The 13,748-nt window shown below is 38.2% G+C and overlaps 1 protein-coding gene across 1 annotated transcript in view; it reads right to left on the reverse strand.

The window, feature by feature from the left end:
* Positions 1–13,748, reverse strand: part of LOC134804854 (uncharacterized) — a 43,165-nt gene that overhangs the window by 28,184 nt on the left and 1,233 nt on the right. Inside the window, exons 2-3 of the mRNA XM_063778138.1 lie at positions 3,089–3,165; positions 1,772–2,180 (exon numbers count right to left, since the gene is read on the reverse strand). Of these exons, the coding sequence (XP_063634208.1) occupies positions 1,772–2,034 (263 nt within the window). The 5' untranslated portion in view covers positions 2,035–2,180; positions 3,089–3,165. The remainder of the gene's footprint in view (positions 1–1,771; positions 2,181–3,088; positions 3,166–13,748) is intronic.

The raw sequence follows: 13,748 nt of genomic DNA on the forward strand, positions 1-13,748 counted from the left end.
TTAAAGTAACCTAAATTATGTTTGTCATGTTGGTATACAGTTATTTCGGCGTTATTTTACACGAAGTAAAATAAAAAGTGCTGTCAACCTCTACCTTCGTCTATAGCCCATACGAGTGACTTATGCCATATATGACATCAATCAAATTAATATTATCATATTATTTATAATTTGTATTTTGTTGTTTATTTCTTTTTGAGTTATATTATTCAGATTGACTTTCACGGCTTCGGCAAACATTGCCATGCCGGGGAACGGGTTGCCGAGATGGCCAAGAAATACAAAGTGGATAGTAAGTTTTACCTAATTAGTAGGTAGATAAAGTGCATGTTCAGATATTTTTGAGCGACCTGATGAAAATAAGCAAATGTACAGTCAGCAGTCAGCCAACTATCGTAATATAACTTTGTTGCCATAGAAATAAGGATGTGTTACGATATAGTGGCGAAATATTGAGAGACCAAAGCGGCAGCTTCATTGGCACGGACACTTAGAGATAATGGGAGAGGATCGTGCCGTGAAGAGAGCGTACTTGGGACAACAAAATGGGAGACGCCTGAGTGGACGTCCTAGGTACCGCTGAAACGAGGTAGTTGCTCAAGACCTGCTCAACCTCGGCCATGGCGACTGGCGAGAGCTATTTCAAGACCGAGAAACGTGGCGTGATCTGGTGTCGGTGGCCAGGACTCACTTTGGGTCGTTGCGTCACCGTAGCCGTAGTAAGTACCTAATGTTTATCCAGAAAGGGAAATGGGGACTACCTACGTTTGTATGAAAAGGCGATTTATGGGCGGTGGTCGTCCATATTTGTCTTAAGGCGGAAATTAATCTAATAAATGTTTTTGCAACTTGGCTTATAAAAATAAATAATATTTTTTTGTTGAAACAAGTTTTAAATAAATACCTACGTAATGAGAAATTTGCGAATTAAGTTATCCAAATAACGGCTACAAATAAGAAATCCCTATCACAGTTATAAACCCTGGTAGGGTTGAATACATAATAATATCGGTATTTAACTAAACTTAAGACAAACTCTTTATTTCATTTACGCGAGCGGAGCTGCGGGCCCGTCTAGTATATAAAAACAGGCGAAAAATTTACTAGAGCCTCGTAAGTTTTCATGCCAAGAGCTACGCCAAGTATATGGAGCTTAGGTATAATTATGGTTATTTCTGCATTCCTACTGCCCAGCTTGTGCAAATTTAGCGGGGCCAGAGTTTAATACTTTTTTTGTGGACATAATGTTGCTGATTTTTTGTATCAAGTACCTAGAAAAAATTATGTCACACGGGGTAATATGGGATATGGGGTATTAAAAATATCGGTTTTTTGTAGGTACGTAGTTAAAGAGGTAACAATGTATGGAAGAAAAAATATTTTTTTAAATAATAATTCTTTAAAGTCTATAATTCTCGACCAACAATATTGTAATACATTTTAGTATTAATGCAAGCTAAAAATTTTATTAAGTAAAATACAATGGGCCAATGCAAAGGATAGTCGACTCTAGCCATTTGCAGACTTCGCGGTATATAGGCACGTATTGATAACACTTTCTATGCTAACCCAAGATAAGATAGAGTACATAAAACTCGTGGGATTACATCCGTTTTCTTTAAAACAAAATGTCTACTGGGTATCGTCCACACTGTCAACTGTTAACCCACAATTCAGTAGCCTTACTGCAAAGACAAGCCCCTGGGTGGTCAGTTAAGTTTGTTGTTCTGTTGGGGCTCATATACTACGCCAAAAGTAGTGAGCGACTTACCGCTTCAAAGAGGTGTGTTTGGTGCCGTTGGAGAGCAGCTTGTGTTTGGGCTTGTCGTGCGCACCCGTGGGCGTGGAGGAGGACAAGGTGAGGTCGCTGGCGAACGAGCTGGTGGACGAGTCCTTGGAGATGGCGGTCTTGAGCGCGCGCCGCGCCGCCGACTCGGGGCTGCCGGGCGCCGCCGCCAGCTCCAGCGCCAACCGCGGCTTGCCCGCCGGCGCCACCGGCGGCTTCTGCTCCACCGGCACCATATACGACAGCATCGCTGTCTCTCTAATTAACTCCTGACATTTCACGCGTTTCCCTTTAATAATCCATCTATCGAATTCATATCCTTATCAGTCTTAAGACTCTTAAGTATCACTTCACTCACTAGTTAAACATCGATTTTTTCGTACTCTATTGAGATCTGAAACAAAGAAACCATTTTAGGGATATTAAATTAAAAACAAAGCTTACAATGACATACTTAATAGTTATCTGAGTTTACGGTAGAAAAATCAAATCTACAGCATACTTTAAAGTGATATTTCTCAGTATACTCGTATATCAGAAGAAATCTATCAAAATCACATGACCCTGATTTTCATGGATCTTTTTGCTCATAATGATTCCCATCATACTCTAGCTGAGTGTACTACCATGTTTATGTTAATGTCTTGTTTATCCATATAATAAAATATAGGTACATACATGTATTAATCGACCTTAGTTTATACTTTATATGCAGCTTAGGTACGATTTCATAATGTGCGCAGGTAAGGAACCCCTAGAAAACTGTTTATCGTGCCACTAAAACTAAAAAAGAATATTCTGACGAAACCGAAATCCGGGATTAAAACCAGACATTACCCAAATACTTTGTATTAACACAAGTAAGTATAATTTAATTACTTATGGCTTGATCATGATCTTAAACAGACAGCTTACGGTGTCGTACTAATGGAAATGCTACGCAATAATCGACCAGACGAGTTCACTCATCTTACGAAATTGCGATCGTTGCAATTCGAAACAGACATCTGCTTAGGTATATAGGTATTTACTCTAACGACCTTCTGTAAGTGCAGTATGTGTATGTGTAGGTAAGAATTAAGAGCTTGTAGACGGTCTTACCTTATAGATGGTCTTAGCCATATGTCAATATGTCAAGATGGTCAAGTTGTGTTGATTGCTAAAATCATGGTTTCATAATGTAACATTGTACTATACGTACCTACTGACATACATAATGTAGCCATAATATGCTGACACCGGCATCGGTATAGTTACGCTACGCGTAAGCAACGTGCTTAGAAGTTATTGCTTATTGCTTACCTATTGTTATTATCTCCGCCACGTGACCCAGTCCACGTGAACATTTCTTGCTTATTGACTACTGTCTCTTGGACAATCTGAAAAAGAAATATTAGTGTACTAATTATTTCGGTTTTCCTTTCTTATTCCTGACATGACACGGAAATCGTTTACCTACCGGCCAAATCGACATCGAGAACCGCTGCCATTATATGGACAATTTAAAGTCACACGTAAGGCACACAGAAACATTGGCCTTGCTTATTTACTTAATTAAAATGAGCATGTCTTTCAGACTAGACACAAATTAAGAAGACTCGTTATCATATGTATTTTTGATAATGTTATGCTCAACCTCTGTGTGGGAATGACAATATAATAGCATTCCTGAGGCAAAGAAAGGTCAGTCGCCCGCAGTGAACTCACGCGCCGCCGTGCTCTGGACACGCTCATGATTGGCAACAAATAATTACAAGTTCACATTCATTTCCTACCGGCTAGAGCTTCCACATCGCCGTGTAAATATAGCGGCCTTATTCCCTGCCTGCAGCGTTCAACGTAGGTATCGACATGATATCGAAAACGTATTGGTTGCCGTTTGTGTGCGCGACGTACGGGCATTCCATTAAATTGGTACAGTTAGACCAAGAAAAGTCTGAAACGATTTTGATAGCATACGCAGTGCAAGTGTTATTTATACGTCATAATTCCATAGAAGTTTGACGTTTAAAATAACACTTGCACAGCGTGTGCTAACAAAATCTTTGCAAACATTTTTGGTCTAACTTCTATCTATGATCTGAACAATACGTCAATATTATGTTTTATTCTGTTAATAAATAAAACTTCTTTAAAACAATTAGGTATGTGTGAGGAATTAATGAATTATCTAGGAACGGGGGTTTTCCAACTTAGTTTTTTTTCTTAAAAGACAATTACTCGGACTCGGAGGCATCGGATAATGTTTCATTTGAGTAAAGTGTTATAATATATATATACCTATACCTATTTGGTTTTAGTTTAGAGTAGGTCAAAATGCGGTTAATTTAAGGTCTAGTAAGTACTAAGGTAACAGCACCAGTCATGGGACATTTAAGAGGAAATTTGGAGTATTTGTGATATTTCTCTGATACATGTAAATGGTCTACCGCTTAGCGTGTTAAAAGATGAATGTCCTATCCGTCTTTCATGTTTCAGGCGTGTTGTATCTTTGATACAACACGCCTAAGATACTGCAATGAGTTTCCACATACTTAACAAATTAAAACTATGTTTTTTTTCTCCAGTCATGGACACCGAAGCTCCAGTAATGGAACCCCGGTAATGGACGTGGATCCAGTAATGGGCCCCCTATAATGGACATTGCTCTATCAGTATAAAATATTGAAATAAGGAATAAGTTATGGCAAAAAAATCAATTTTTGGTATAAGGTTTTATCACTGAATGTATTTTTCTTTCCACAGCCAATTATTATTGTATTAGACCCACCGAGATAATTCTAATATATATACCCAAACACAATTAGTTAGCGTTTATCGCAGAGTTCCCATGGCCACCTCCTGTCTCCATCATCAGATCAGGTCCATGTTATCATAATATTGCATTATCATCCGATTTGCATACTTAATTACGTATACAAAATTTCAACTCAATCGGAAATCGGAAAGTGGCTCAAATTCAGCTACCAAGATTTGACCCACACTAACTAACAGGGCAAGTAAATAAAAGTTTGGAAAAACGATATTAATTTATCCGAAATCCGAGCATACCTCCTGGTTGACATATTTCGTAACTACATTTTACTTCTGTATTGTTTAAACATGAAATTATGGCATGGCAAGCATCATTATGTAAATTGTCCCATCATAGGAGGTTTGCAGTTTTACAGCTCCTATAATGGGATAGGTCCAAATACCACTATTATTTTTACATCTGTGGAGTCACAACATGCAGGGCCGGATTAACCCTAAGTCAAAGTAGGCAACTGCCTAGGGGCCCCGCCTCGGCTAGGGGGCCCCGGCGGCTCAGAGCGCACCATCACCAAAAAAAATATGTTTCATAGGGTCAAAATTCACGCGTAAATTTTTTGTTTTTAATAATAATGAGTATGCTTTGTTATTGTTTTTTTTTTTCGATCCATTCTTTAATTTAATGAAACTGTAATCAAATGAAGCAATACGTTACAGTTTGCGGGGCATATATGCGTACCTGGGGCCCGTTTCTCAAAAGCTTAACTTAAAAGCGTAACTTGTAATACAAGTGGAAGTCCCTTTCTAACAAAAGCTGTCAAAAAGTGACATCCGCTTGTATTACAAGTTACAAGCTTTTGAGAAACGGGGCCCTGTTGTAAAGGTTTTCTGAAAAAATGTTAACATTTACTTTTTTTCGAACAACTTCTGGGTTATTTCGATTCAGAATCACGAGGACTATTGATTAAAACAAAGAAAAAAAGTGTCCCCAGTTTTTCATACGAATTTTGGGTGTCAGTTTAGTGACGGTCCATACAAAATGTATGTATGTAAAAATGCGTCACAAAAGTGACCTATTTCGACGATTGGTTCATGTTAGAGCGCTCCTTCCTTACATCTCGGCCTTCGGCGTCGCTTTTTAAGAAATATCAACATTGATTTCAGTAGCTTGGCCTTTTGCCTCACATGAAAGCTCACTTCGCTAAAAAACGCTTCGGGCTTGTCGAGCAATGCGGAGATTGCTGAGGTCTACCTTTACTTCAGCCTCACTTTTTACCTCATTTTACCATTGGTATGTTTCTCTTCTCCTCTACTTCAGCTTAGCCTTTGGCCTCGCTGCGGCTAGCTCGGCCAGCGGTCTCGCTTTTTAATACAATGGAATTTGGTTCGTGTCTGTGGTCAACTACTTATCCCGAAGCCTGAACGGCTTTGAGTTCGCATGAAAGCTCGCCTCACTGGGGCACTTCGGACTTTTAGGCCCAGGTGAAGATCGGTACCCGGCCTGGCCTTTTAACAGGCTTTCACAATTTGCGATATTGTTAAAAAAATTTGCGCTCGCTGCGCTCGCGTTTTTGACAAGTTTTTTGGTTGGCCCTCTATCTACATGTTAGCTTGACTGGTGAATTAATACAGTTAGACCAAGAAAAGTCTGCAATGATTTAGATAAGATACGCAGTGCAAGTTTAAGTTAAAGTTTATACGTTATAATTTCATAGAAGTTTGAAGCGCTGGTGGCCTAGCGGTAAGAGCGTGCGACTTTCAATCCGGAGGTTGCGGGTTCGAACCCCGGCTCGTACCAATGAGTTTTTCGGAACTTATGTACGAAATATCATCTGATATTTACTAGTCGCTTTTCGGTGAAGGAAAACATCGTGAGGAAACCGGACTAATCCCAATAAGGCCTAGTTTACCCTCTCGGTTGGAAGGTCAGATGGCAATCGCTTTCGTAAAAACTAGTGCCTACGCACTCGGGATTAGTTGCCAAGCGGACCCAAGGCTCCCATGAGCCGTGGCAAAAATGCCGGGATAACGCGGGGAAGATGATGAATTTCATAGAAGTTTGACGTTTAAAATAACACTTGCACTGCGTGTGCTATCAAAATCGTTGCAGACTTATCTTGGTCTAACTCTAATAATTTTAACATATGGAAATTCTTTATTACCATGTAGTTCCTAATAATGTGGCTCGGCGTTTTGTCTTATGGTCGGTGTTAGAAAAAAGCTTTATGTCCAAGCAATAAGTGCGAAAAAGACATCGTTCTGACTAGACTCGGATCGGCTCGGCTGAAGATTGAAATTAAAAACGCAAACTTTTTTCCCTGTAACTGAACATGCTGTATGCAGAATTGACTGTAAGGGGGCCCCGAGCCTTGCACTGCCTAGGGGCCCCGACATGCTTAATCCGGCCCTGACAACATGTGTTGTATACCTTATCTCATGGTAAATTGCAATTAACAAAACACATTCTAGTTTTTATCAAGTATCAATTAATTAAAATTTAATAAATTAACTCACCTCTTTTAGCGAAGTTGTTAAGAATTCTTAGTGGTTTTTTTTTTCAGTGAAAAATAACCGAATTTAATAGAAATTCAAACTGAAACAGCTCTAGGGCTGTTATTTATGATAAAATATAGCCAGTGTTTATAAACTACTTTTAGATACTTATTTTAGAGGATTTGTGGTTTTTTGTCCCATTACCGGTTCCACGTCCATTATAGGGTATACTACTATAGTAGGTATTTAGTTGAGTGTGCTCAGAACATAAAAAGGTCAACCACGGCGTTGCATGAACAAGAGATTTCCTTTGGCAGGATTGGTCCTTAGGACCCAATGATGGATTTAAGAAGTGGAGCCACCCAGATTTTTGATGCAGGTGGGGGGTGGGGGGGTTTTAAGCGTCGGCGACGTCTGATGTTAATAATTGTTTAAGTTTAGGTTCTATGTCAAGTTTAGTATCATTTTCAAGTAAATCAAAGATGTAGACATAGATTTTATCTAAATCGGTTCAGCCGTTATTGATACCCCATACAATCTTACGCCTTCCTTTGCACTTTTAAGAGATTTTTTTTTGATTAAAAACTATCCTATGTTCTTCCCCGGGACTCAAAATATCTCTATACCAAGTTTTATCTAAATCGGTTCAGCGGTTATTGAATCCCCATACAAATTTCCACCTCCCTTTTCACACCCTTAAAGGATGATTTTTGAGATTTAAAGTATGCTATGTTATTCCCTGAAACTCGAACTATCTCTGTACCAAATTTTAACTAAATTGGTTTAGCGGTTTAAGCGAGAAGAGGAATTAAAAAAAAAGTATTTATTTCATATTTTATGTGTTTTTACTTCGGAATGGTGTCATTATGATATCAGAAATGAATTCGGCATCCCCGATTTATACGAAAACGATACCAAACTTGGCCTAGTAGCTTAAATGATATAGTTATGAAGATCAAGTTGAGAGCCCCCCCCCCCCCCCTAAAAATTTACATCAAAAATCTCGGTGGCTCCACTTCTTAAATCCATCCTTGGGTCCTAAGGACCAATCCTGCCACAGGAAATCTCTTGTTCGCGCAACGCCGTATTTTAGGCCCAGCACCATCCGCTAATTGGAATGTAGGCGCAAAAAGGTAATAATCAAGTCTTTATTTTTTTAATAACTGATAATTGCTATGAGGTAAGTAGGTATATTAACAAAAAATAAGTCGTGCCCCAGTTAGTGTATGTGATAAATTAATGAAAAAAAAATTAAGTATTGCGATTAGTTAGTGCAATGACGCGGGTACTTTTTCCCCCTGGATGCAGAAAATTTATCCTTTTGAAGAATGACCCCAATCTTAACCGCGTGAATGACAATACGCGTTGGCCTCACCCAGTGGTCATCAAGCTAGCTAACATTCAGATGAGGTAGATACTGGTGGAAATGATTCGGCGCGCCCACGACGTGGGCTGGGCACAATTGTTGGACACCTAATGTCTATTTTGTTTGTCCACATGACGTAACACGGCAGCGGCAAGGGCACATCGCTGCATCTGTATCAGTAGCTAGACTAGCTAGTCAGTATATATGTACCTACCTCGTACGTACTTACTATTAATATCCGATGATCGTGCATGAATCGGAAAGTGAACTATTTACGCGCAGTGTGGCCATATCAATGGCCAACAGATTTCTGAGTCTATACAGATTTTCAGTCACGTTACATATAGGTAAGGTTTATTTACATTTTATTTGGCGTTGGCAATTGAATGGTGTGTTATACTAGGTACCTATTGACAATCGTGACGACTTATAGGCCGCCCAAGCTCGCCCCAAGACTAAAAGGCCTAAGCCATACTTACTTAAAATATATACATTTCATCCAGTTAGGACGATACTACCTGGGCCCTGGGTCATAAAGTGTCGGACATATACCTAATTCAGATCATTCTGACCTAGGTATTTTTCTTGCTTACTTTTTATTGACCTGTAGGTATAAGCATGTGCAATATTATATACAGTGGGTTTCAAGTGCCACGTCACATCTCTATCATTCTGTCGAGTCCGCCACTAGTGTACCTACATGTAATTGATACAGGCTTTAAACAGAACGCTCCAGATATTTTTGTTTCATATATGGCAACACTGTTCGACCGTTCGAGTTCGTTGCTGGGTCGCTCTGGGTACAGTTAAATGTCATAGAGCCGCAAACCCATTCTATTATGCACAATACAATGCTATGCGATTTGGGTAACTATAGCGAAGTACGCAGGTAAGTTTGATTTTGAATCGACTACTCGAATCGTGTCATTCCTTTCTAGGTAAGTATTTCGAATAACTCTTGTCCTGAATCGAAATCGGCCTTTTACCTGCGCCCAATTCTAATTCTACATGATAATCTACAAACTAAATACAGTTAAGAACCTGTTGAGAAACTTGGACTAACTTAGATAGTTATTCAATGAGAGTATTTTATTACCTAGCTAGCTGCTAGACTATTTATAGTCTATTTTTTAAGTACCGTAATCGCGGGTTACCTATACTTGGACCAAAAATAATCAGACTTTTTGCAAACGCGTCTGTCATTTCTAAGGTTATTGATATATTAGAACGAGATCAAGTTTAATAGTAACTTAAGGATATATTCAATAAGTTTACCCATATCAAAATAAAAATACACACGTATAATTTTTATTTTTTATTTTGGGCCAATGTTGTTAATAAGGGAGGGCTGCTATGGTCCAAAATGATATGGTCGTAGAAATAGCATATTGTGTGTATATTTGGGCCAATGAAAGTACAACGTAGGGGTATTAAAAACATAATAAGAATTTTGTGGTACTAATCGAGAGTATTTTTATTGAAAAAATCAACAAAGTTTTGACTTCTAATTTTAGACAAATATATCAACAAATTTTTGAAGTGAAAACTTCTTTAGCGGCGCTGAGCACTTTTTGAGGTGGGGAAAAAATGATAAACTCGATTCAGCGTAACGCGTAACGCGTAACGTAACGCTGAGGTCATGTGTCACGGACAATGTTATTCACCAAAGAACTTTAGTCATAAACGTATCATAATCAGGTCAATTATTTAAAACTGGACTTTTATATTAAGCAATAAAGCTCAATGTTGACAATGTTCTAATCTTGTACGGGCTGAAATACGAGGATCTCACAGTTACATTCTAACTTTATATCACTCCAATATAATTCAATAAAGCTACATCTTGATGAAATCGCTAATAAAAGTGAACTCTAGTACTGGTGAATAAAACTCAAAATATCATGACCAAATATATTTAGATGCGAGGTCTGCAAGGTAACTTTACAATTTCTATTCGAATTTTAAACAATTAACGCTACAAATTTGAATTTCGAATTTTAAACAAGCTCACTGACCAGCAATTTCGGAACTAAAGTTTTTTAATAGAAATGAGGATGGCTCAATTATACATAGTGCTGCAGACATTTTGGACTAGTCATTGAGTTTTCACTTCTGTCGGTACTCCCGGAGTGCAACCCGTTGTTTTTTTTTAACATTGTGATAAACACCTTTTTTAAAGTAACACAATGAAAATATGCATCGAAATAATCAAGCTACTTCTAAGTAACATTTATTACTTAGATGGTATAGGTTTTTTTTCTGTCAGCCTTGGTAGGAGATCAACGTAATCATATAAATTTCGCTTATTCGTAATTCAGTCTCATTAAAATATAGCCTTTATTTCAACTTTTTGAGACTGCTTTTGCTTTTATGGCTTTTTTCTGCAAACCTGATGGTGCTGCGTCTGTCAGTGATGAAGCACTAATGGAGACCCCGGCAGGCACATTCAGTTTTTTCTTCTTAACGTTTATTCTCGTTTCTACGCTTGTGTCAAATCGAGAATGGTGCAGTTTTTTTTAATAAAAACCTCAGATATAAGATCATTGTTGATGACTCGGTCCTGGTTTGGCAATCTATCTAGCGGTTCTTGTTTGTGTGGAGGATATATTGCAGTATTGGCCCAGGGTCAATGTTACCCGTAAAGCGGGATAAAGTATACCTTCTTTTAATTTTGACAAATATCACTACTCAAAGTTAATAAATCTTTGTGATCTTAACATGGTTATATTACTAAACACATAAATGACTTCAAAAAATATATATTATACAGTGTACTTACCAAGAAACAAAGTTCTAAGAGAAAGTTTGCAGGGGTATTTTTGCCTAAACTCACGTGTCCACACTTCGAGTATGACTGACACAGGTATGAACATGATTGCCAGACCAACCAAGCAGTGCTCAATCGGGAGCTTACATTGCCATCAACGATTTTGGGCTAGAACTCTTACGATTGACCGATAGACTATGACATGGTGGCAAGTAGAATCATTTTTTTTGTTTGGGCTAAAGTTATCCCCTAGGGCTAATGTAGCCCGCAGTTACGGTACCTACTTAATTTACTACATAAGTACTAAATACGTCATATACATTTTTTAAGCAAGAAACAAATGAGCGTTCCATACCGTTCTATGGGCAATAAATACTTAATACTTAGTTTAAAAAAAAAACAGACTGCGTTCCATATTTTAGGACAGAATAGAAGACTAGTAAAAATGTTGCCTACTCTTAAGTTCCCTATTCACTAACTCTATAGGTACTGATTTAAGATAACATTTGAATGGACGTAGGTTATCTTATCTAAGTTCAGTTTTATTATGATTGCATCATATTATTCATATTCTACACTGACTTCTGATGCTGTAGATTCTACAGCGTCAGAAGTCAGAACGCATAGTTCCAAAATACCTACGAGTATGAATTCGTAATAATTAATTAATGAAAAGTAAATTATGAGCTACAAAAGTACATGGCCACTTTATGAATGAATACCATTCATAAAGTGGCCATACACTTTTGCAGCTAGGTTTACAATTGTATATATCGATCAGTCTAGTAATTATAATAAGTTAATAACTACATTTTGGTTCCATAAGTATAGGGCCCCATTTGACTAAGAAAAAATGTGAGAGATTAATACTTCGCTATCCTATTTCACTGATCCAACTTGTCAGTTTTTTAAGACAGCAGACCATAAAGCGACATGTCCAATTGAGAAATTAAATAGGTAGTACCTCTTTCTAACTATGACAGTATCAGCCGTTAAATCGCCAAATTATCAGATTATCGCAAAAGTGCCATATTGTGTTACCGTCACCTTCTGTCACTTTCTCGAGTGAAATTGGATTACAGGACCGTTATATCCATTGTTAATTGTCTGGTTGATCAAGCGCATTTAACTCAAGCGAACCAATAACTGACTTTACAGTAAAGTTGCTACTTTACCGCACTAGTGCGGTTAGCAATTTACCTGCATATACCTATGTAGAAAATTTAAAGGGCACACTGTACAGTAATAGTTATTTACGATACAAGTGCGGAAAAGAGGAAATTCGAAACGAGTGGCGATAAATTAAAACACGACCGAAGGGAGTGTTCTAAATCGACACGAGTTGCGAATTACCTATTCGCACGTGTATCGTACAACGTTGTACAGTACATATATGGCCCTTTAAACTTTTGACATACGCACGAAAAGTGCTATTTTACGCACTAGTGCGATATGTACTGTAAAATATTGTACGATAGAGTTTGTGCGAAAAGAGAAGAGCCGTAAAATGTATACATTTTACCTATATGGGAACTATTAATATATTGGTTGTTCCCATATAGGTATTCCACGACTGTTTTCTTTCCGCACAGACTGTGTACACGTGCGAATAGGTAATCTCCTACTTTTTGCACTTGTATCGTAACGGTACTACCTATTATGAGTACCTACCCTCTTACCTATCTTACAGTGCACAGTCGAAGTTCATCAGATCACACTTGTATTTTATGGGCAATCCGCGGTTATGAGCTCTCCTTAATTAAATTATTGATATGGGGAACAAAAGAAACTGCCAGGCACACAAACGTGCTTCTAATAAAATATGTTTTATCAGAAGGCGCAATATATGAATAGCGGCTGACATATTTAGATAGGTAACAAAAAAATACACGTGACTCAAAATAAATGGCCTTCGCACAACTCCTTTCATCGATCAGTTTCCGGTATCGCTATCGCGATGCCTGCACTGCACCGACACGGGACGGTCCGCGGACGCCGGGCCCCGTAGCGCAGGACGTCCTTCATTTACCGTCTGTCTGGATCTGGACACCGCGGTTAAAGAAAATTCACGCATCCTGCCATCACTCTGACCTAGAAATCGTTACGACATGACCTCACCTAATGAGACGGCTAAAAATAGATCACACCACGTAAATGTGCGGGTTCAAGGAAATATTAACGCCCGGCATGCCGTAAGTTTCCAATAGAAATGGTTCACGTAATTTCGTAATGTCATCGATCTCGCGATTCAATCTCGTGTTAATTTATCGCTTCGAAAATCGCCATGGCCGCACGTGTCGTGACCTTTAGTTTTTTCATACCTAAATTCGTTACCAGTCAGTTTAAAGAAATTGTTGCTGTGTTTTCGTAGTGATTCTGATTAATTGGCCTGTTTTTGTCTTATAATAGTTATAATATAATATACTTGTTATTAGTACTTCTAGCTAGTACCTACATGTACATAGGAATCTACCAACGTAAAATTAAAATGCACGAGTTAATATCCTGAACACAAACCGTCCACATTAGACAGCATTTTTAAATTTTCACTACGATTATGAACTTGTGTAGCTATGTGTCTTGAA

Source organism: Cydia splendana, chromosome Z, assembly GCF_910591565.1.
Source record: "Cydia splendana chromosome Z, ilCydSple1.2, whole genome shotgun sequence".
In the NCBI taxonomy this organism is placed as follows: Eukaryota; Metazoa; Arthropoda; class Insecta; order Lepidoptera; family Tortricidae; genus Cydia; species Cydia splendana.